Here is a 24,377-nt window from a genome sequence, read left to right on the forward strand (position 1 = left end):
CGCGCACGAAACGGCAACCGGGCACCACCCGACAATAGCTGAATTGCTCCCCATTCGCCCCAAGGTAAGGTGCTCAACCCATTAAACACTCCATTTACCACTCAACACCTATGGCTTCCTATGCGCTAGTGAACAATTTTATCTCCGAGCGCTTTCTGGCGCAGGCCAATCAAGCACCCCGTTTAACCACCCATGAAAGGAGTTGCCCGCCTCTCGCCGATCAAACAGTAAGTGAGGGATGGATTGCAAAAAAAAACCACACGAAACCCCTCGAAGAACAATAGGACGGACACGGCAACCAACACCTGGCGCCACTAATTACTCCAAATCATCACCGCCAAGCCATCAGCGCTCTTGTGTGTGCACCGCGCGTTCGATTGAAGATAGGATTTCCCTCGTCCAACCGCAAGGGGTGGAGATTTTCCCTCGCAAACTGTGCTGTGTGAGTGCAGCGATGCCTGACGCCAAGGGGGTTACCGAGTTATGCGAAATGCCTGCGGACCACTTTTCAGGTGCGAACTGCTCCCGTACACAACCTTTCATCATTTAATTATTTTTGCAAACAACGCCACACCATCCAACCCCACCGGAATGGGGGGACCGTGTTGCCAACCGTCTTCCCGCTTTTCCTGGCAATCGTAATCGGATCCCTCCCCCTCCCTGGGCCGGAGCGTTGTTAAACTTAATCAAACATGGATGCTCCTTTAATTAACGCAATCACAGCGGCGGAACTAATCGTCGACGATCGTCGAATGCGAGGATGGAGCGTGTCGCCGTCGTCGTCGTCAACACGTTGCTGCTCGAGCAAACTCGCCTCGGAGTGCGATCGATCGGCACATGCCGGTGAGGGCACACGCGAAACAATGCTGCACAATTTATGCTACAGCCCGGTGGTGGGGCGGAAGTACGAGAACATAAATATCAACGCCTTTCTCGGCGTTTGGGGGGTGCTTCTGCCTCTCTGCAACTACCAACAATCGATGAGGATGAGTTCATGAGTCTTTGCCCCTCCCCCCAGGATCCTTTGCTCGTTGGTCTGCTCGTAGTCCGCTGCTTCGAAGAGGAAAAGATAGTAACGGAATGGAATGGAACGATTCAGCAAATTAAGGGAACCCCCTTCGCGGCCATTATGCTCCGCTGCCATTGTATTCATAAACACTCGACGTCGCTGCTGCTGCTGCTGCTGGGAGAATAAATTAGAGACTTCACACCATCACACCCGGCCAGCCAGCTTGCAGTCTGCGACTGTGATCGTCAATCGTGACCGAATCGTGGCCACCACCGCGCAATGATAACACATAAATTCATGAATAAAACAAAACGGTGCAAATGGAAATTCTGGCAGCCATTCCGGCGGCACGGCGCTCCGTCGACAAAGGCAGAGCCCTTCCGCACACCTACTCAATCCGACGCACTGGTTGGTTGTGCCATTTTCAGGGGACGCGCAGAGCGCATAAAATCCGGCCGGAAAATTCCGGCCAGCATATTGTTTTGCCTTTTAATAATAACAGGGTGGATATTGGCGGTGGGGATGGCGCGTTCGTTTTTATTACGGAGGATTTATAGTGGATTCCTCGCCACTGACTGACTCACTCCGCTTACGACGCATCTTTTATGTAGGACAAATAAACTCGTAATCAATAAATGGAAGCCACTCAAGCAGCCCTCTTTTTTTGGGGGGACGGTTGGTATTGTTATCAAGCGAGAAAGTACAACGTTTCACTGTACAACAGTGCGTGGAGCCAATTTATGTTTATATCTGACGCTTTTCTCTTCGTCCAGAAATGAGAAAAACGGTTTGCAATCAAAATGGAGGAAGAAATTGAATTCCGTAGCGCATAGATTTGTTAAAATGTTTTTTTTTTATTCCGGGCACGCAGTCTGCGCATGGTTTTCATTTGATGCAGCCACTTTCCCAGGGGTCTGCTCATCCCTTTCTAATGCTGGAAACTGGTCACGGGCCTGCATCGTTAAGAGCCAGTTTCGGAAGGTCCCCCTTTCATTGACCTCCAGCCCGAAGGGCTATGAATAACAAATCCTTCCACTACAAACGCTCAATTAAGACTCGTAATTCAGATTCATTAAACCATTTCTCTCATCATGTGGCCCTAAAAACTGGTTCACCCCTTTTTTACACGCTAGGCCTGTGGCACTAAACTAGAGCACCGCACCGAGAAAATGGTGGATTCGTTAGTGGACACTGATGGCCGCGGTCCTGCTCATTGCCATAAATCAATCGTTGAGCAGAGTATTGCCTTCTCCTCGGTACAATCCAACGGTCTTTTTGGATGCGTCGGGGCGATTATTGAACAAGATAGCAATGATGGCAATGATGGCAATGGTGAGATTTATGTTTCCCTAATCACTAGCAACTGTGGCTGTGGTTCTTAATAAAGCTTGATCTAGGCGCACAGAGTGGCTAAACGATGCATAAGGCGCACAGTTGGCCGTTATGTGCGAGTCCTTGCGATTGCGGTTCGTGGTTCCATTTTTTTAAGCTTGTTCCCTCCCCCAGTTTCCCGCTGATCCGCGAAAAACTCAATATTAAACAAGACAAATGGCCGCAAATGCAGAGGAAATCCTTCTCCTCCTGTCGACTGCAACCATTGGGCGGACCATTCTGCCAATCAATTACAGATCAAACATTGATCAATCACTAATGGGCGTACCGAGGGAGGTAGGAGAAGGGATGCCGGCTCAAAAGAACATCCCAAAGGCCGTCAGCAAGCAGCAGCCAGCGTCACAGCCGGTGCCAGGATGGTGTGAACATGAAACCATAATCTCTGCGGTCATGGCGCAGCTCTCCGCTGATGATGCCGCAGTCGTCGCAGTTCCCGGGGAAGAAGAAGTTTTCGCAGCACGCCGGGTGTTTGATTCCCCCACGTCATCAGTTTTGTGGTTGATGGCCAGCACAGAGAGATAGAAATAGAGAGAGACAGACAAAGGGAGATAGAAGCGAACTTCTGGCCGCTGTTTACATAACGCTTCTTTCACGGGTTCGTCCTAAGGGTCGTGGTTTCGGGAATTGTCTATTTTTTTCCATCCCCACCCTTGCGGGATTGATACTTTTATCCTTGCGTTTTTCTAGCGGTTCTCGTGATGCTTGCCATCCCTTCGCCTATATGCACCATAATTCAATTTAATCCAATAACATTATTACATTATTAGAAAATCTGTGTGCGAGCGCGGCAGATGCTGTAAAGTACTTTTCCCTTCGAATCCCTTCCATCTGGATGCGCCATGATGGGATGTGTGATGGGATAGACGAGTGTATGTGGGGTTCTTTTTTTGGGATTCGTTTTGTTTGATGCCATTTTGAGGATGGTTGTTTGATCCTGATGTTAGATGTCATCGGAAACGCTATTCTTGGCAAAATATATTGCCGCTTTCTAAGTAAAATGTTTAGTGAACATTAATGTCCATCACAAATATTTTTGCAGTAAGTGAACATATATAACATAACATTCTTTTATATAAGATATTCTGTATCATTTCGCTAAATCAATAAAAGGACGATTTTCCTTCAAATGTTCTGATTCAGATAAAACATACTTTTTTAAACACATCCACGGGGGTTCATACTTACAACGCAATGCTAGAAATCAGTCGCTTTTGTGTACAAAAAGAGAAAGATTCTGAGCTAGGTAGCATCTAATTTTATCAGCAAATTTTATTTTTATTTTGTTAAATCGAAGGAACTAGGCTGTGAAAGATTTTTGTTCGAATTGTATAATGAGGATTAAGAACTTAATGATCTTGGATATTTTGAAATTCAAATGATCACAACGTAATCATGTTCGGGTACCCATCAGAACCGTCATCGCAATCATGATCATCATTTACATATTATATTACTTTACAAGCTAAAATGGTTTACCAAAGGAATAAGACTTCTGTTTTCATATTTGTTTTCATACAAATAACACATAATTCAATATTCAATTCCAAGATAAGCATTTTATATTTTGTTTCCTCGCTAGAAGCTACATAAAATTCAGTTGTTCCCGAATAATCCTTGCTATAATTTACCTTGAAACAATATTCCATTTTTTCCTTCGTTCCAAGAAATCTCATCCGACACGATTTGTTCAGTTCCTCGAAGACACCAATAGCCAAACACTACTTCAACGGCAGCGAAGGTTTAAAACACGCTGGAAACTTGAACCGCCAACATCACCCGCGCTAAAGAGAGACAGAGCCATCCTATGAGCCCGACCTTCGCGCGTACATAAACACATAATTTTTGCCAACATAACATGCTCTCACACGACAATACATAAACTTGGCAACCAACAAGCGCATCAAGCCAGGCTGTGAGACAATCGAAATCGCGCACGGATCCTGGACCGCTGGATTCGCCCAAAACGACACGACAGGCGCACGAGGCCACGAGGGACTGCGGATCCCTAACGACACGAATGGTGGCTCGAAAGCGAGCCGAGAAGAATTAAGTCGAAAAAACCTCCATCCAACACTCCTGCCAACATCATCATCTTCAATGCCATCCAGCAGCATCAGCAGCAGCAGCAGCACAAGTCGCATTGGCATCATTGTCTCCAGTCCAGGTCCATGCAACCAGCCAGCCAGCCAGTCAGACAGCAATCACGCCTTGTGCAAAGCTCATTTTGTAGAAGCTGGAAGCCAACACAACACAATGTATGTGTACGTGTGTGTCCCAGTGAGCATCGACACGCCAGACATTCGACATTTATTTGTACGAATTTATGTTTCACTATTGTAAAGCATGATATGCTCAGTCAGTCGCCTGTTGGTTTCTTCATTTGCTGCCTGCTCAGTTCCGTGCCCCGTTCTGTCTGCCTACAGTCTCTACTTCGATTGTATTATGTTGGAAGCAACATAAAAATGATTCCCCGGTTGCGGCGGCTCGGCGGGACCTCGGGAACCGCCATGATGGCTGCCAGGGAATGGCCGTTGCTGTTGCATCGTTTGCAGCACCATTCTCGCGGTTCCGTATTCCCTCGCGTCCCCTCGGTTCCTTGCATTAGATGAACAATAATAACATAATAAAGCCAAAAGCCAGAGGATCTGATCTGCTGTCGCCCCGGAAACACATCTCAACCGATCGACAGCGGAGCGGATCGATTCTCTGCGACCTCTGGGGAGGCGAAGGTTCATCACGCGAAAGCAACGCCTCCGATGGACTTCGTCGTGCTTCGAGGTTTCAGTTTTTGATGCAGTTTCCCGGTTCCTCACCGCCGATGGTCCAACCATCAAAGCAAATGGCCAAGACGCGCTCGAAAAACGGACGCAGAACTCGCGATGCTGCTGCTGCGGCAGTCGAGTGAGTTTTTGCACCGTCCGTTTATTGTATTATTAAGCAGAAATAAAAGCGAAAACGTGAGCGATCATATCATTATGAGAAGGGTCTTTACTGCTCCCCCCAGGAGGTCCGGTGCATTTCGGAGTGCTTCTCGCACGGCGCACTCTGCGCCAGCCACTGGCGTCGTTGGCGATGGCTATCGGTTCGGTTCGGAGTAAAACGAATTGACCCATTCGACCGACGCCGGTGGTGGTGGTGGGTTGTGCAGTGCACTGTGGTACATTATTTTAAACGTCTCAATGATTGCTAATTTACTTCTGTCCATGGGTCCATGGACGGCCGCCACACTCCGGATGGGAGAATGGCTAATCAATGAATCAAAATAGCTCGCAGGCAATCCTGGCAATCGGCAGATCGGTCGGTCGGTGGTCGTGAGCCAAAAACCGCAAGCCACAGGTCACAGCGCACTGGTCAGAACGGCAGAAAAACATGCAAAATGTTGTTGCTGACGACGTTTTAACAGCAACAATGTGTTAAAACGGTGAGGTGCGATCAGCAACACCTTCTACCATTTCGTGTTTCAACTCATGTTTAGTGTGTCAGCGGTGTAAAATATGCATATGCTTCAGCTGCTGCACGTCTCGTGAAACTGATGTCTTGACTGACGCCTGCCATATCGATTGATCGCTAAAAGCGAGAAGAAGAAGAAGGAGAAAAGGCCCTGATCTCCCTTCGATCACTCCAGCACTCCCCTTGTTCCCTTTGGGGTTGAGTTGTTCCAACATTTTATATGAAAAATCATTAAACGGTCTGGGCAACATACAAAGGTGGCCCGTTCCAAACAGGGCCGCAGGTGATACACGAAACAGAAGACGGAACACACTTACACGCGGCTTCCATAACCTCATTTTTACACGCCACGATGACTGGAAACAGCTTGCCATCCGCGCCATCTTGAAGCCGGATCATTGCGACAAAGTGTGGAAGAGCACAACATTGTATAATCCGTTGTCATCCTAATTGAATGCAGATTTCGGGTGCCGGGAACCTATTCCCAGCGCGGAAATGAAGGAACTGAAAACTGAAAAATAAAACCGAGGAAGTCAAATGGTGAGCATCCTTTTTGCGGTGTGCGCCCGCCCGTCATCATCGCTAAGCCGCACGAACAGGCACGCACGAACGGTCGGCAAGCGGGCACCAGTAACCGCCGTGAGCCTTCATCAAAATCCGTGAGCCACCAGGCAGCTGCTTCACTGCAGCTATCTCCGATGGCACTGCGGCATCCGACAACAACAAAAAAGACTGGAGCAAAGGCTGTTAAGCTCTAATGCTGCGGAGCTATGAATAAAAGAGTTTAATAGGCTCAGACCAAGGACAACCCGGTGCCCGTTGCCCGGTGCCGGCCGGCTGTTGTGTCCTGCTTGCTTCCGATGAGCCCGTCTCTGAATGTAGCTGAAATCTCCGAAGGATGCCACGCAAGGTGGTGGCAGCATATTGTTTGCCTCATTCCGTTCCGGGCCAAGCAAAGGAAATGACCAAAACGTGAAAACTAATTAACGATCCGAACGCTAGAGAGAAGAAAATGAAAAACGGAACGAGCTCCGCCGGTTGTTCATGTTTTTGGTGCCATTCTGTGGCAACAATGGCCACCGTACGGATAAGAAGCTTCAGGATCAGGAAAGAAGTTAAAACGCTAAGCCAAATGATGTCGAGGCTTGTGTCGAGTGTCTCTTATGGGCACCAATGACATAGAAGGCTCGTTGAAGCATAAACGTTCCTTTTTGTGGATATTCTGGCTCTCTTTTTCGGTGTTTCGGTGGATTGGCATACGGTCACTGATTTAATTTCGAGCGCAAAATTACTCTCAAGAAGGAATTATAGTTCGCTGGAGGTTGAGCTGAAGGAAAACTAACTTTTCTTTATCGGAGAACTAACTAAAGAGACGCTGAAACTGTTGATGTTTGTATGTAAAAGTTAAGTGAATGCATAATATCGTACTCTAAAATGTCTTAAATTCTCCCAAAATATGGGCGAGCAAAACAAGAATCAATTCTCTAAGCCAACAACATAAACGAAACACATTCTAATCCCACTTCCCGAATAGAAACATTTGCCCCGGACAGAGCCATTCCCTGCCACAACATAATATTGCGTCCCAGGCAACATCGAACAGCGAAACACCCAATTGCCCTCCACCATTCATCCATCCATTTCAGGTGATCATAATTTATGTTCCTTTTCGGTTTGCGCTCCATTTGCGCTACGTCATTGTTTCGGGACCCTTCGGGCCAGGGCCTTCGAGCATCGGGCAAGATGCAGTTCGCGGGGCGGACACACTCGGAAGGCTTACAAACACAGAAGGTACCAAAATGAAAAATCGATTTTCAAAACACCGCCCTTTCGGGTCCCACGAGAGACTTGCATGAGCCACACGGCATGTTGTCGTTGTTGTATGCACATAATATTGTGACTTTTTCCGCACCACCGCACCCAAGAGGGGGTGTTTTGTGTTCTGTGCGCTCTGCGTGCTGTCATTCTGACCAACCCAATGTGTCCCTTCCTTTTCTCCCTTTCTTCCTCTTCCCTTCTCTGTTTTGAGGTCAAACCACCGGAAAATGCGACCGATCCTTGTCCGATTTCTGTTGTAATGGTGCTGCTGTTGTTGCTGCTGCAAGCTAATCGTTTTTCCTGCCGCACAAAAGATCAAACACAAAACTGCAATCGAGCTCGGTTTCGGTCATAAAAGTGGAATTGAAAAAGGACTTCGGAGCGGAGGTTTGGTTGTGCCTTTTGCCAATTTATAACGAAATCCGATGGACGGGCGGACATGCGAAGGAGCGTTCCTATCGCTTCGATAGGAGCCGCCCATTCGCTCGCGAACAGTGATGCGCTCAAGGGACCCTCACAAGCGCTGCCAATCGGAACGAAGGAACGAAAGCGAAAGAAGGATGGATACCGTAAATGCCCTAACGAGGACGACATAAAGCAGACTTATTACGTGGTTTTGATGTTGTCGTTCCGCTTTGCTGAAAGCATTAATGCCATTGATAGCGACGACCAAGGGAGCGACCAACGGTGAGGATCGTGCGCGAGCAGAAAGGGACGCAGGACGGATGGAGGACGACTATCGATGTCTTTGAGGATTAATTCATCTGCCGCCTGACAATGACACTGCTGACGGGAACCGATGCTATCTCGTGACAACTGAAATGGACTGATGATGAGCGGTGACCGAGTGGTAGAATAAGGTCCAAGGCAGGGGGGCCAGGAGGAATGTCGAAGCAATGTTGTTTTCGATGCCTTTCAGCGTCTTTCCACTCGACTGACCAATCAATGCAACCAGCTGTCTAGTTATTACTGCTACGCTGACATCATAAGTCATCATAAATGTGGCGAGGCCACCATCACCACTCCAATTGATTCGAACATCGATCTCGAACTCACCTGCACTCAACTTCAGTTCGGTTAGTTATGATTCCATTCCCCGAAAATGGAGATTTTCAGAGATAATTTCCATTTTTGCCATCGAACATTTCCCAACAAAACCAAAACAAAAAACTCTACAAAATGCATACCATCACAATATGGAATCGAAAGGAGCTGCAACGTGGCTGCGATATCTCATGCGCCTTTCATTAATCACCATCCAATGGGCGCTGGTCAGGACCAGCACCAGGACCATTTATTGTAGATGGTTCCTATCGGTGGCCAGAGTCACCCACGGCAGTCACCAACCTGACTCGCCAGCGTCGGAGCGGCATCACTCGGGATCGGTTCAAACCGAAGCCATATCATCGTAAACGGAGCATAAATCTTAATGTTTTGACATGTTTGTCCACCGAAGAAGCGAACCGACTGACCGACCGCACCAAGATCCCTAACAAAACACAATGCCGGTCGGTTGGACAACCAATGTTCGAACCAAAAACCGACACACAAATGACACAAAACAGCCCATAACAGCCTCCCCGCCTCCGTACCACATTACCCAGCGCCCATCCCTTCGGCCAGGACAATTAGTCTTTCGATAAGGTGAAAAATTATCTTCGTCCCTCACCCCGGGACCGAGACCGAGACGGACGATCGAACGATGCCGATCGGTGATGTCGAAACCTGGGCCCCAGGAAACCCATTGTACAACGACGCCTGTTAGGGCCCCTGGAACATGACAGTCAGGGCCCGGGAGGGGATCAGGAGCCCGACATTGCCCGACCGTCCCGAGACGGACGGTGACAAAACATCAAACGGAGCGCGTGTGCCTCCGAAAAGGTGTCCACAGGGGCTCAGGGGCTCAGCAGCGGATGCCTTATCGCTTTCACTCCGGCCGGTGTCCTGGGGTGCGCTTGAATCCTTGCCACGGATGCCGCCGCCAATCGGTTTTGATAGGCCACAATCGACCGCAACCGGGCACTCGATCGTCGCCTCGAGGGAGACCACACACGATGCCAGGGACTAGGAATGTACGAGGCCTGCCAAGCTGGATGCGACAGGATGTTCCGAGTGCTTTTTGCCAGCGGATTCCATCGGGATAATAGCTGGGGATGGAGTATTTTTGTTTGAACTTTGAAAATAAGCGTGAACTTCTGTTTAACTTTTAAATATTATTATTTCAAAAACATCTTCTTCTCCGTAAATCATCGAAAAATCTTTTACTAAAAATAACCTCTTAATAATAACTTGTTTATTAATCAAATGTTCAACATTGTTGAATCTGACGAGCCTAAAAACAAAAAAGTTCTTCAGAAACTGGTATTGAATGGTATCATCTGCTAGGGAAATTGTGTCAAATAGTTCAGCAAGATTAAAGACTGAGGAAACACGAAGTGTTAAGGATTCGTTCTCACCCGGCCCGGACTCACGTTCATGCTAAAGGATAAGCAAGCAGCTGGAATTAGCTTGAACCACGCTGCGTTGCTAGTCGCTATAAAGAGAAGTAATTTGTAAATAAATTTGATAAATTTTATGTTTGCCATAATATTGTGACGCAAATATGTTCACGAATTACATTGCTTCTAAGTGAATCCTTAATGTAACATTTGGTCAGCAAAATGTTATTCATCAACAATCTTGTCGTGGCAATGTACAGAGTGTGTTATCATCCATGTGTAAGGCGTGTGATAGCTTTCATTTATATCGTATGACATTGCCTTCTGCCTATCAAACAGGATGTGCGCAAATGGGTTGCTAAGTTTGAATCACGCTCACATAATCACCAAATGTGTTCATCAAAAGTACTTTTACTCTTTGGGGGAGCAGTCTTTGGTTGAGTCTGATTTTAGTATAAGACCTTCTCCCAAAAAGCACTGTGGCACAGTTCGAATCAGCCATCCAGTTCTCGATTGTTTCAACATGCAACTAATAGTTTGTTTTCTATTGCTTTGTGAATGTTCGTATCTAAAGACAGTAAGCAGCAACCATAACTACGCGGACGCAGCCCTCGAAACCGCGGCGATGGAAAGAATATTTGGAAGTGTCCTAGAAACGTTGCTTAAAAAACTGCAATTCGTAGATGATGCATTGCTGGAACTCAGAAGCGAGCTGCATCTACTCCAAAATCAAACAATCACCATCCAGACGTCGCACGAGAATACGTTCACCGATTTAATGAGGGGTTTACAACGCTTGGAAGAACGCATGGACAAGGATGTAAGCCGTAACATGAGTGTACTACGGGAGCAATCGTCACTGATCGTGGAACGACAATCTGCGTGTGCTAATCGTGAAACGTGTTGTGAGAAATTGTTTAACTTTACGTCGAAATCGCAGATGCAAGATTGTGTCAAAACTGCAGCAACATCTCCAAAAACAACACGGCAGCCGAAGTTAACTTCCTATTTATCATGCAGGACCGTGCCATCGAAAGTATCGGGAGTGTATCTCATCCGCATTGACAACGCTACGACACAATTTAAAGCATTTTGTGAGCAAAATAGGCTTGGAGGCCGTTGGCTTGTGGTGCAACATCGGTTCGATGGCTCGGTTGATTTTTACCGGAACTGGACCGAATACCGCGAAGGTTTTGGTGAAGTAGACAAGGAGTTCTGGCTCGGGCTGGAAAAGATACACCAGATCACGACGGCTCGGCCACACGAAATAATCATCGAGATGAAGGACTTTAGCGGTGTTCACAAGTTTGCCCGCTATGATGCATTCAAATTAAGCGGTGAAAATGATCAATATAGGCTCACGCTAGGAAAGTACAGGGGAACTGCAGGTGACTCAATGAAAGTTAGTAAAGGAATGAAATTTTCAACCAAAGATCGAGATAACGATTTGAGTACTGATTATGCTTGTGCACGAGAGATGGAAGGAGCCTGGTGGTACAAGAACTGTGCCAATGCAAACTTGAACGGACGGTACCAGAATACTACCCATCGGAAGTCCATGCATTGGTATCATTTCCAAAAAGACTTTCAAGGAATGAGCTGCTCCAGGATCATGATACGGGAATTACGATAATAACTCTAGCATTTGTTAATAAACAGTCATCTGCAATGAAAAACGGAACTGATGCGAAATAAAGCTACATTCCAATGGTATTCTCCAACAGCGCTCTTTAATTAACCTTGACTGAGAAGATAGCTGTTTAAAGTTGTTCTAAAGCATTATCAGAGTTGCGATCGTCTCGTGGCCAGCCGCAACTGAAGCAGAGTGTGCAAGGTTCTAAGTACAACAAATGAATCATCAAAGCGTCGTTCACATTGTCACGTAATAATTTAATTTAATAATTTGTCCCATTGCATGTTAAGGACGAATGTTACTTGTATTTGGATACTTTATGAAAAATGTAAGCTGCTAAGTGTTATTCACTAACAATCTTGTCGAAAGGCATTGAGTCAACGCACGACTGGGGCTGAAGTGTGTTATCATCCAAATATAGGGCGTGTGGCAGCTATTTTGAGCTAGCATTGCCTCCTGCTTATCAAGCGGGAAGTGCGCAAAGTATTGGTGCGCTGGAGTATTTTGCCGCATGCCATCATTGCTGAGTTTGATTAACGCAGTAGACACCACAATCGCAATCAATTTTGTTTATGAACATTGTTCTCCCTCGGGAAGCAGCTTTTGTGGAGTTTGATTTAGTATAAGACCTTCCTTTGAATATTACGGTGGTACAGTTCATTCAACAGTCGTTCAGGTGACGAAATTTCGATTCTTCCAAGATGAAGTCGAATGTTTGTTTTCTATTATTTTGTGCAACTCTGTGTGTAAAGGCAGTTAGCGGCAGTCTTGATGAAGCGGCACCAGCAACACCGCAGCTCCAGGAACCTATTTTCACTTCGTGCAAGAACGAACCATCGAAAGTATCGGGAGTCTATCTCATCCGCATCAACAACGATACATCGTCATTGGAAGCATTTTGTGAGCAAGAGAAATTTGATGGCGGTTGGCTTGTGGTGCAACATCGCTTCGACGGGTCGGTTGATTTTTACCGGAACTGGACCGAATACCGCGAGGGATTTGGCGACGTGGACAAGGAGTTCTGGCTCGGGCTGGAAAAGATACACCAGATCACGACGGCTCGGCCACACGAAATAACCATCGAGATGAAGGCTTTTGACGAAACTTATAGGTACGCTCGCTACGATGAATTTAAAATAGGCAGCGAGAGTGAGCACTACATACTGACGCTAGGAAAGTACAGCGGAACTGCATTTGACTCGATGACGCGTAACAATGGAATGAAATTCGCAACCATGGATCGAGATGATATGGATAAAGAGAATGTTCCTCTTGGTTGTGTTAGAGCTTTTAGAGACCCATGGTGGCACGCCGATTGCACCTACGCGAATTTGAATGGACTGTACAAAAATGCGAACGATATTAGAACAATGTTTTGGTATGATTTCAAACGCTATCAAGGATTGAGTTTTACTAGGATGATGATACGTGAAATTTAAAAGTTACTCACTGGTAGCACTAATGATAGAACAGTAAAAACCACCAATGGTAAACAATTAATGTAACTTGTGTGAAATAAAGATGCATTGAAAGCAATTTTTCAGAAAATGTTTTCTTTTAATTAACGACAGAAAACTAAAAACATCATGAACAATTTCATCTGCAAGTCTGTAATGGCCTCAATATTGTTTTATGTTAATGCTACTTTATGTCGTGAATGAAACATTGTTGTAATTCAGCAATTATTTCGACCGAACACCACAATTAAATGATTCTTGTAATGTGTAATTGTTAACAAAGCGCCTCAATTTAAAAGAAACGCCTATCATCCCCGCTCGTTGGTTGAAATGATGAAAGAAAACTCCATTTTACACAACGATCGTTTTGTAAAATTATCACCCCCAACTGAGCACAAGACGAAAGGGCTGTGGGATCTATTGTTATGCTGCCTATGCCTCTACCCCTATTATGCACCGTTGCATCGCTGTTCTCTCCATCATCTTTTTTTTCTTTCGCTGCAACCCACCTCACGCGACTACGAGTACTGTTATCTCTTTATACATTTTTATTGCACCCTAGCAAATTACCATACTTTGCTGCATTTATCATAACAAAATGAACCAATTTCCCTCGCCACTCGGCGTCTGTTTTCCCTTAGATAAGCGTCCGGGATACATCACCAGGGTCCATCCTGCCCGCGGAGCGAGCGAACAATGAGGGTAAACATCATTTTCCACTTCCCATTTTATTGCTGATGAATCAGAATATCTTTTAAAAAACAGCGGAAAAGAGGGAAAACAAACCCATCCACCAGAGTGCCAGTGCTGTTAGCAGTGGCGCTTGATTTAATTAACCCCGCGACGTCCCTTTTTGAGGGGGGAATTGAATTTTCATCATTACTCCCTTACCTCGCTGCCTTATGCGGCGTAAATTTGTAGCTCCCAGCCCACATTCACACCCGCACACCCTTCATTTTGTTGTGATTTTTCCGGACACAGAAGGTGCGACCGGTCCACGACACGATCCGGGGCGCGATCTCGTTTCACACGCCGGACCGGCGTGCGAGCGCGCGTGAAGTGCCATCCCTAATTCCATCCTAATACCGACACGAAATCCTCCTCCCCGTGCTGGTGGTGGGCGTGGGCACACGACAAGGCAAACAACAGTCAGGCCACGCGCTAGTGTCTTGCGAGAAAATCCCGAAAACATGGAGATTCTCATGAAAAACCCATTAAAATTATGAACGGCTGCTTTCGCCCGACCAGATAGGCTCTGTGGCCACATCAACCATGTTGTACCATCACTACCAGCACCACCACCACCAGTCACGAGTGGTCCCGCGGTGGCAAACATTTTAATAGCGAGAGAGAAAACGAGCCCAGGAACTGCTGTTGAAGGGTTCATCAGTGTTGTGGCGACGACGCGGCGTACATCATAACCCAGGGCGCTTTTCCACCCTCGCCAGCTCATGTATAACGGCTTGGCACGCGGGACACTTTTGAAACAATCGCCGCGCCATTGAAGTCGGCCATAAATTTCAATCTAACACCCTGCTCGAAGGGTGCTCCGGGAAAAACTCCAGGGTGTTACTAATCCACTTCTAAGCTAGCAAACATGATGCTTCCCACAACCTAACGGGCGGACCCCGGAATGGGAACGTCTGTCCGGAGCATTCTGTCCCGAGACACCGAGCTGCATACTGATTTGATCCTGTTTTCGATTGGCGAGGGTGCCATTACGACGAGTGACGCCAAGGAGCGATAAATTAAATACATTTAACGCGTGGTCGCAGTGGAGAATTATCTCGATTGGATGCGATGGATGACCGTAGCGTATGTGATTAGGTGTAAGTGATTTTGATTGGCTGGCAGAGCTTTGCACGTCTTCGCTGTAGCTGTTGTTAAGCTCACGCTAGAGATAAGATGGCGCGAATGGCGTGTTGTCGATGCGATGAATATTCATGCGCCACGCGACAGCATCAAGAGTGTGACCGAGATGTCACCGTATGTGGGGAAGGAGCGTATCGAATGAAAATAATTATTTGTTTAGCCCGAAGTTGATGTCGAGCTAATAAATGTTTGGGAATCAAAAGAAAAGACCCGGATTCAGCTCAAGGGCCGCCTTCGTATCGTTCATCATGCATCTCACATTACAAGGCTCTAGTGCTTGCGGTGAGCATTAGTTGTAATATGCTGCATAAAAGGTTTCATAATGATCAATTGACCAACCATTATCAACACAATGATCTTGAGGGTCCCTAAATCACCCTTTTACACAGCACGCATCTCGATCTCGAGCAGCATCGAATGCTCATAAAAAAAAGCCTGCTCGCGACGTGGTTTATATAATGTAACCGAATACCACGCTTCTCTAACCTAGAACTCTCCTTTCCTCCGTGCGGTCCTTTCGGCGGTCGTCGTTCGTCGCTTATCTTCTCCAGCTTCCTCATCAGGGGTCATAGGGTTACCAGGGTCGGTCTCGGTGTCTGTGCGTGCAGGGTGTGTGGTATCGATCATCGCTCTAATCAGCCAGCCTTAATAGCAACATTGTAGCCACACTTAACGATCGGTGCCGCCGTTTAACACCTCGTTGTCGTTGTGGTCGTCGAGCGCGCGACGGTTGCGTTTGTCGCCGAAGGTCTCGCTGCGTCGATCGCCCAGTGGAGATGGAGGTGAAGAACGATCATCAAACAACGCGACGTAACAATCGAACGCATCGCCAGCCAGCACCGGGCGCGAATGGTGGAGCCGGGAATGGGAATAAATGACCGTTTGGGTCGCGAGTGGACAGCTGTCCGCGATAAGGGGACCGTCATCTACCAGGAGCGCGCATCCACAGAGTGTGTGCGTCCCCCGTACGTGTGTGGTTGGAGGGACGAATGGACGGACGAGTTGTCGAGTGCATCCGAGGAAGCACCGAATGCGTCAACGGTTTCAGATAGAATAAATGATGTGACACATTACTGGCCCCCGGGGTCCGGTGGACGAGCAGGGAATGAGAAAGAGAGAGAGAGAGAAAAGGAGACTGGGAAGAGGGGATTATTTTACCGGGCACCGGGCGCACCGTTCCTCCCGGGGGTCATTAATTTGAGCCACCGAAGAGATAAATCGTGTTCGTGGCGATGGTCGCTACGACGCGGTGCAGTCCTCGGCGTGCGTGTCCTCATCCTCGCTCGGGCCATAATGTCCATAATGTACCACACGGTGGGATCCCGGTACGAATGCCGAGATGAATGAGTTAAGTGTCCCGGCGATAAGGTTGTTGAGAAGCTGGAAGCTTGCCGGGCTGTATGACTGCGCTGCTGATAAGACTAAGCCGAGCCGGATATAAATGTGAGCATCATGGAACCGGTGGCCGACCGCGGTGATGGAAAGGATCGAATCTTTTCAGAGGTGACTTCGGAATGGGATGCGTGCGTGGGAGTTGCCGCACGTGACGGTGGATGGAGTTTTTTCGGGCGGAATTCGGTTCGGTTTGGGATTGGTTTTAAAAGGAAGAAACGGAAACGGAATAATACCTGGATTACGATTATTGCCGCGGCGTTTGAAGTGATCCTTAAGCCAAACGGAGTTGGAAACAGCTTTGTAAACTATTTTTTGGCTGAATCTTGCGACTTTTTGGGCTGTGTAATTCTTTTAGTGATTTTGGAACATAAATCATCCCTATCAAAAGAGATTTTGGTATATTATTCAAACAATGAAATTGGAATTTAAACTTTTCATTGCAAAAAGTACAACTGTGTTGCATTTAATCTGCGCAAAAGGACACATAATCTAATTGGCTAGTCTCAATAATTTTAGAGGTTTTTATCGTATGGTATGTTTTACAAATATTGCCGTTATTTTGATTCCACCATTTGAGATTGATTTTTACAGTTCAGGTCATCGTTTCTCCGAAAATCGTCAATCATCAGGTCATCGTTACAGAAAAAATACATTTTCTGAGTAGACGAACTTCAGTTAGTAATTCAATATAAAGCTTATATACTTAAAGGATTGATGTTTAAAGCTATAGTAAGTCTTATATGTATTCCTAACCTTTTTGTAACCATTTTGATCTTCCAAGACTAGTTATTTACCAACTCTCACTTCACTGCCAAATAACTAGGTTTGTAAATTCAGAAATAAGTGACGCCATAAAATGCCTTTTTCGAAAGAAAATGTTTTCAGCTTGGAAGCAATCTATCCAGCTTGGATTCTATTCTTTTTGGGAATTTTTACAAAACAAAAGGTATCTTCATTATTAAATCAAACCATATTATATAATTCATATTATCATTACAGTAATGAATACCCTTGGAAAATCCTTTTTTCTTTTCGAAACCAAATCCAACGTACAAACTACACCATGGACAGCCAAAAATTACGCAACACGTGTAGCTACTCATTGCCACGCCACCATTTCATCGCCCATCCCATGTACCAATCAATTTTGCATGGAAATAATTATCTCACCCGAAGGCTACAACAGACAGGAACAACAGCGATTCAGTTCAATGTTTTTTTGCCATCATAATTCCATCGAATCGAAAAGCACTCTCCGCAGCACTTCTTTCCGCAATTCAACACAATACGGCATCATTTCAATTAGCGCTCCATGGTCCACACCCTCCAACAACAACCCACCCAAAAACATCATCCCTTCATCCTCCATCCAGCCAGCACAATGCGCGCTGTTTAACAAACAAATGTGCAACTCATTTTCACCAACATGGCCATTCACAAAGGGGGGGCGAGGTCCTGAACGTGGAAGCTCAGGCACGCACCACGCGGCCATCATTATTCGCTTCACCGCCTTGGGCCGAGGGAAAACGGACACGCAGACACAGACACACGGAAAACACGGCACCCTCGAATCGAATCCCTCTAGGAAATGGCTCCGTAAGGGAAGCCTCGACTCGCAACCCTCAGCCATTGCGTCGACGACGACGACGAGGATGAGGATGATGATGACGATGATGGCCATCGCCGCCTGTTTGGTTTACGCCATTTGCTTCATTTGTTTCGCACGCGCACGCTGGGATGGGAAGCTTCTTGTGTTGATTGAATTTTCACCCCTCCCTTCACCGTAGTCACCCCCTAATCCCCCTTGCTGGAATCAATATTCCCTGAGTAGCGCGAAAGAGAGAGCACAGGATGGTCTCTCGCTCATTCACGCGGTGCGTTACGCAACCATTTCCCGCGTTGAACCACACGGAAGGGAAAATCCTTGGGTGTGTCCTGATGTTACTCTCGGAGCGTTTTCCGTTGTAACGGAGTTTGTTGAAGCGAATTCCGTGAAAATCCAAGAGACTACACTGCTACAGAGCAGGGTTTTCGCGGTGGTTTTTCCTTCGTGCACCCTTATTTATGGCAGCGCGTTGGTTTATGTTTTCTTCCACGTTTTCCTTTCCTCTGTCCTCGCTCCACCATTCCGGTACGCTTTTTGTTGTGGCGTCACACTCCCAAATTGAATACGTGTTCATTATTACGTAATTTTTGGCATCTTCCGTCGGATAGGGGGTTGTTTTGAGAGAGGAAAGCATTGTCGAGAAACAGGGAAGGAATCGTGACGGATGGTTACGATGGGCGCGGTTACACGGCACAGCTGTACTGACAAACCGAGCAAGCAAGCAATTTCGGTGAGAGCAATCCCTTTTTGCACCCCTGTTTCGAGCGCATAAAATACACATTTTCGGGATCAATACTGTTGCTGCTTCGGCGGCTGTTCGAGGAGGTGATAAATGAAATGATCTAAAATAGTGTGAGCTCTCTCTCGCTACCGAGCGGGAACAGCGACAGTGAGACAGTGAGGGCTGGAGTTGTGCATCCCCGCGGACAACCGGAATCGCAGATAGTGTTAATTTAACCGAATCGCCCCGGATCACGAGGCGGCACCGAAAGGTCTGCAAATTAACATCTTTATGAATGCATCTAATGTATCGCTCCGCTGATCGTTCGTTATCGGGCACCGAGGACTCCCCGTCGGTCCCAGGAGGGGGGCACAATAAATGGAATCGCAATGGTCATGGGGTGTGCGCTCTGTCTTTTTTAATGTTGTTTATTGCACACACATGAGGCGTGCAGTAACATGATGCTCGTGCAGAGATTGCTGTTTCGATTCGATAAACAGCGGGAAGAGAGTGTTAAAGAGTGAGATGAGAGATTAGATCCGCGCCCGGGCTCGCCAGGGATGCAGCTTGTCATAATAGTTTCGTGTCCTGGAAATGTCGAACATTAACACAGGCACACAAACGAGCTGTCTGTCTATCGCTCGTTCGCTCGAATCAAACGCCCTGGTCGATGTTTTGGATAAAACAATATTAGAAAATCCATAAATTACATATTGTCATGTAAAATCACCACCGTTCGGGATCGGTCGAAACGTAGACGATAGACGGCCTCAAGAGCACCGCAAACATTACGGATTGTGGCGAAATCACTCCTTTACACTTTTCCTTGCCGAAGTACCGACGGCATTTTCAGTGGGCCATCGTTGTGGCCTCGGCCAGCAGAGGGATCCTGGGAAAGTGCCAATGAACTGTGTAAAGGCCACATTCAGAGTTTTGCTTGTTCGGCAAAACAGCAGACGAAAGCCGAAAGCATTTCCCTCAATGCCACGTTTTAGGTTGGCGATCGCAATCCGCAACGCTGCTCCGCGAATTAACATACAAATCCCTCGAATCCCCCGGACTCCCAATCTGAACGACACTGGGTCTGGAGAATCGTGTTTGGGAAACGATTAAAACCCGCACCACCACCAGCTCCATCCTCCAATATTGAGATCCGTATCGAGCACGGCATGGCTACGAAACATCTGCGTTCCGAGGACTGGCCTGGCCCGGCCAGGAACCGATACAAATCATCCGCGTTTTTCGACAAGCACGAATCGCTTAAAGCACGAACGTGTACCTGTGAGGAGTGAATGGGGAGGGAGACAGATATCGATAGCGATATGAAGCGAAGATAAACTTATTAAGAACGGCACTCTGGCAGTCGATCGAGACTCTCCGGTTTTGCTGCTGGCTGGCTCGCTGATGCTGCTGCTGCCGATGGTGGTGCGCGGTGATGCAAAATGTGATCCTCCTCTTCCCGCTCTTCTTTTCGTACACAGTTAAGCGGCCACGGCCGCAAGACAGAGTGAAAGAGGTATTGGTAGCATATTTATTATGATGTTGCCAGCAAGCGGACAATCGCGGAACATGGGGAACCCCCGGGGGGGGGAGACCTAATGCCAAACCGCAGCAGGAGCTCCAAAGTGCGGGCTCGCGCTGGTTGAGATTGGTTCGTTCGTTCGTTCGTTCATTCGTTCCTTTTTAAGTTTGAGTTTTATGCTGTGGAACGGCGCGAAGAGAACGAAGAGAACGAAATTCTTCAAAATAACAAACTCCACGAAACGAAACGAAAAGAACACAACCGAGGTTCGAGAGCAGCATTGGAAATGAAGCCCAAAAGCTGCGAGCAAGTAATGGCGGAAGGAATAGCGATGGAACAGCCCGCTGGTGGAGCGGGTTGATCATGATGTTGCGCTGCGCTCCGGCTGGCGGTGGAACGGGAAGGAAAATGTCTGATCTCGGTCTCGGGGCCCGCTTTCGATTAACGCCCATCCGCTCTGTTTCGCGGTTCTGGTTTTTGAACAGAAAAGAGAAAACCGTTTTTTTTGATGTTGTTGTTTTGTTTTGGATCCGCGCAGGGATCCGGAGGTTACGATCCGCGTCGAATTGGCTCGGGCCGGGACAGGCCAGGCCAGCGCAGGGTTCCTCCCTGCTCGCGGGCATTAACCATTTTCGCCGATCTCGTTCGTTCGTTCTTCAGCCAACCAGCCGCAGTCAGACCCAGGCAGGGACCCCGGGGCGGTTTGTAATATTTCAATCTAATAATTATACACGGTGTCAGCCATATTGCCGAACGTTTGTATAACTTAACTAATAGCCGTGGTTGGCTGTGGCTGTGCGTCCGGCCTGTCCGGGGCCAGGTCTGCCATTCGCCTTGGCGAGAGATAATGATCATGATGCCTGCGCGAGCCTAGGAGAAGACCCCTTCGGTGGTGCTGATGATGCTGCGGCGGATGAGAACGAAATTAACGCGGCCAGGAGTTTGGGAGTTACAGGTAATACGGAGAGACAGAACAGAACAGCAACAGCCTCCCCAAAAACCGGCATTGGGACGAGAGCATTTTAAGCTGAATCATAAAAAGTAAATTAGAAAACCACGGCACGGCACAGCCAACCGATCCGATCCCGTGCCGGTGGTCGAATGAAAAATGGACAGAAGGCAAAGGAAGCCCCACCAGGGATCGCGCAAACAGGAAGAGGTGCGGCCATTCATGCCGATGGCTAGCAAATGTCTATCAACATTGCGCGGCGATGGCCATCGGTCCAGCAGCGATCACGACGAGATTGGTTTAATGCTCATCAACGGGAACGAACGATGTTGAAGGACGAGAAGGACGACGGGCAGCTGTGCTTAGAACAAAACCGGCCCATTGGTGCAAGATGGCTGCTTCAGGTGGTTTGGCTCCTATATTACCTTTTTCCTGTTGATCAAGTTTATAAGCTTTCCTGAGGTTTAATGATAATTGTGCTACGATGTTCTAGATTACCGATGTGTTAATAGTTTATGATGAGTAATGTGATGAGCGATTACAATACAAGACCATCCTGTAGTGAGATTCCTGTTTTGTTTCAGCATATTTTTTCCATTTTGTGATAATATTTTGGTAATTGCTCCTTTCAATGGCGAACTATAATTCTCAAATATTGTATGTAAATCGATCAATTAACTGTAAGAAGTTTAGCAAGCCTCCATATGGATGCATTTACTGATCATTTTCCTACTTATCGTTGCAGCCACTAATGCAGCCGTAACTTAAATAATGCTTCACACTTTATATTCGAATAGCTCATACGAACGATATTTCTTATCACAATACACTTTATTTTTTATTCATAGATACATAATTGATCGAATAAACTTCTCGTGGCAACTCCAGCAGATGAATTAATAAATTTCAATAACTGATAGCGTTCTGGTCTGTTGTTATTAGTTTTGTTCATTTTTAAAAGCTGTAAAGCTAATTTCCTTTAAGTCAAATCGTTAAAACCATAATTTTCTGGTCTGTATAATGTCTTCACAACAAATCCGAATCAATAAAAACCACTAAACATCAAAAGTCGCTTGATTAATAAACTGAAGAACACAATTCATATCGCCAGATATGAAAAAGAGATGTGTAGACCATTATTGTATCGTATAAAGCACCTTGGTCTGTGACGGAATATTGATTCCTAAGTCTGTTGAACCGAACCATCAATTCAAAACTGTCCTCATGTGTTCCGTAACCGCATCGCTCCATCCTCCATGAGCAAATAATCGAACCCAAAACCACCAAACGAACGCAAAATAAGCAATAAATATAAATCAATTTCCGACGCAGCATGGAAATGATGCGATATGGTCAATTACGGCTTCTCGTCTGCTGCGAGTCTCCACAAACACTAAACCAGTCCACACCGCATCCGGCCACAGGCTAATGGATTTCCAATCAAAATGATAGCCATAAAATGGCTTTCGAGATGGAAATTTAGCTCCACTAAAGTCCCCATAAACCACTGCTCACCATTGTGGCCTCGATGAGCTTCCGGAGCATCCGCCAGCCAGATATTCAACCGCATCCATATCGGATCCATATCCCGACGGCATTAAAATCAGATCAGAACCGGAGCACCGTCATTTCGGACACAATCGGAACAACGATTTGCGGTGCGATCGGCGAGCGTAATGGATCGGAAATGAACGATTGGTTTTGATGCATTTTAAATGAATTCCATCGCTTCAATCGAATGTTGATCAAGGATGCGGTTTGACGAATCGGTGTATCCGTTGCCCCAAGACCACAAAAGAATCAAACGGAAACATGAACCAAATAAAAGGCTACCAGGGGAATAGCTACAGCTTTCCCTTATTTAAGCAAACTACTTCCATCACTCCTAGCTCACGCAAAACGCCAATCCACTCCAAAACTTTGTAACCGGAACGCACTAACCAATGATCAGCGAACAAGCGACCTGAAGCCAAGCTAACACTCAATCCGATCGATAGCTCAATAAATTGCAGCTGACAGAGCCTGACAGGTTTGCTACGCGACGCCCTGGCTTTCCACCTGGCCATGCGCGATCGATCGGCCATCGGCTCCATCGATCAATCCACTCAATTAACGGGCCTGCTCTCGCCAGCACGGCCACGTCCCGGATCGGACCGCTGGGTCCATCCGAAACCGAGCAAATGTTTATGCAAACGCGCCAACCACTAACCAATTATTGACGCGTTCGCAAAGGGCGTCGACGTTGGCGTGGCGTGGCGTGGCGCGGCACGGAGAGGGACATCAATCATAACATAAAAACAAAGTGTGGCCATCTCGCGCCCACCACGACGTCCTCCTCGACGCATCATCGTCAGCATCTTGCCGCGCGGTAAACGATACGAAATGGCTTCCCTCTTTCGGACGCTGGAGACTTGATCCGTGGACTCGCAAGGAACACCGATGGACGGATGGACTTTCGCGGTCTCCCAATCGCGCGCTCCAGCACCTTTATCTCCTTACTGCCTCGGGCATCATCATCATCATCCGCTGGTCAACGACGAATCGGTTCCATCAACATCACAGTCCCCCACCTCCCTTCGCGAGCCCAACATACAATCATTCGCCATAATTTATCATCCATCCACCACCATCTTTCCCCTTCCCTCGGCTCAAAAAGGGGGCCAAAAGGGGCCATCACTCCTGGCCGGTCGGAGTCGGACCGAGAGCCCGCCCCAACTCGAAACCTCCCTCCCATTCTTCCACTTGACGCCAATCTCGTTAAATTTCGCGCATACGAATGTGTCTGATTACACACGTCCATCGAGCAACGCGCGCGCGCGGCTCTGGCACTCTCTCCCTCTTTCGCGGCTCGCGGGTCTCTGTGGTTTGCTGCTGGAGCCGCAGCATAAATCGCCACCTTCCAATCGCTGGTCCGGTCCGTCCGCAGGTCCGTTCGGTTCGTGTTGCTCCGCAAATTGTCTCGCGAGTGGGAGTGGACCGCGCCGAGGGGATGCGGGGAACAAAATGTCTGCGAGTAAAAATTACCAATCAACCAACATGATTACTATATAAAGTTCGACCCAAAAGGGGGTTGCAAGGGGGGGGGGGGGGGGGTGGGGGGGGTTTGGATGGCGGT

General features: G+C 47.3%; 2 protein-coding genes across 2 annotated transcripts; both read left to right on the plus strand.

Moving 5' to 3' along the window:
* The first annotated feature begins 10,915 nt into the window (after positions 1–10,915).
* LOC126576559 (ficolin-3-like) lies at positions 10,916–11,740 on the plus strand. Its single transcript, XM_050237869.1, has 2 exons — positions 10,916–10,997; positions 11,112–11,740. The coding sequence occupies exons 1-2, from the start codon at positions 10,916–10,918 to the stop codon at positions 11,738–11,740; spliced, it is 711 nt and encodes a 236-aa protein (XP_050093826.1).
* A 701-nt stretch (positions 11,741–12,441) lies between these two features.
* On the plus strand, positions 12,442–13,179 carry LOC126576568 (angiopoietin-related protein 1-like). The gene has a single exon (XM_050237879.1). It carries the CDS (start codon positions 12,442–12,444, stop codon positions 13,177–13,179), a length of 738 nt encoding a protein of 245 aa, XP_050093836.1.
* Positions 13,180–24,377: the final 11,198 nt, after the last annotated feature.

Source organism: Anopheles aquasalis, chromosome 2, assembly GCF_943734665.1.
Source record: "Anopheles aquasalis chromosome 2, idAnoAquaMG_Q_19, whole genome shotgun sequence".
Classification (NCBI taxonomy): domain Eukaryota; kingdom Metazoa; phylum Arthropoda; class Insecta; order Diptera; family Culicidae; genus Anopheles; species Anopheles aquasalis.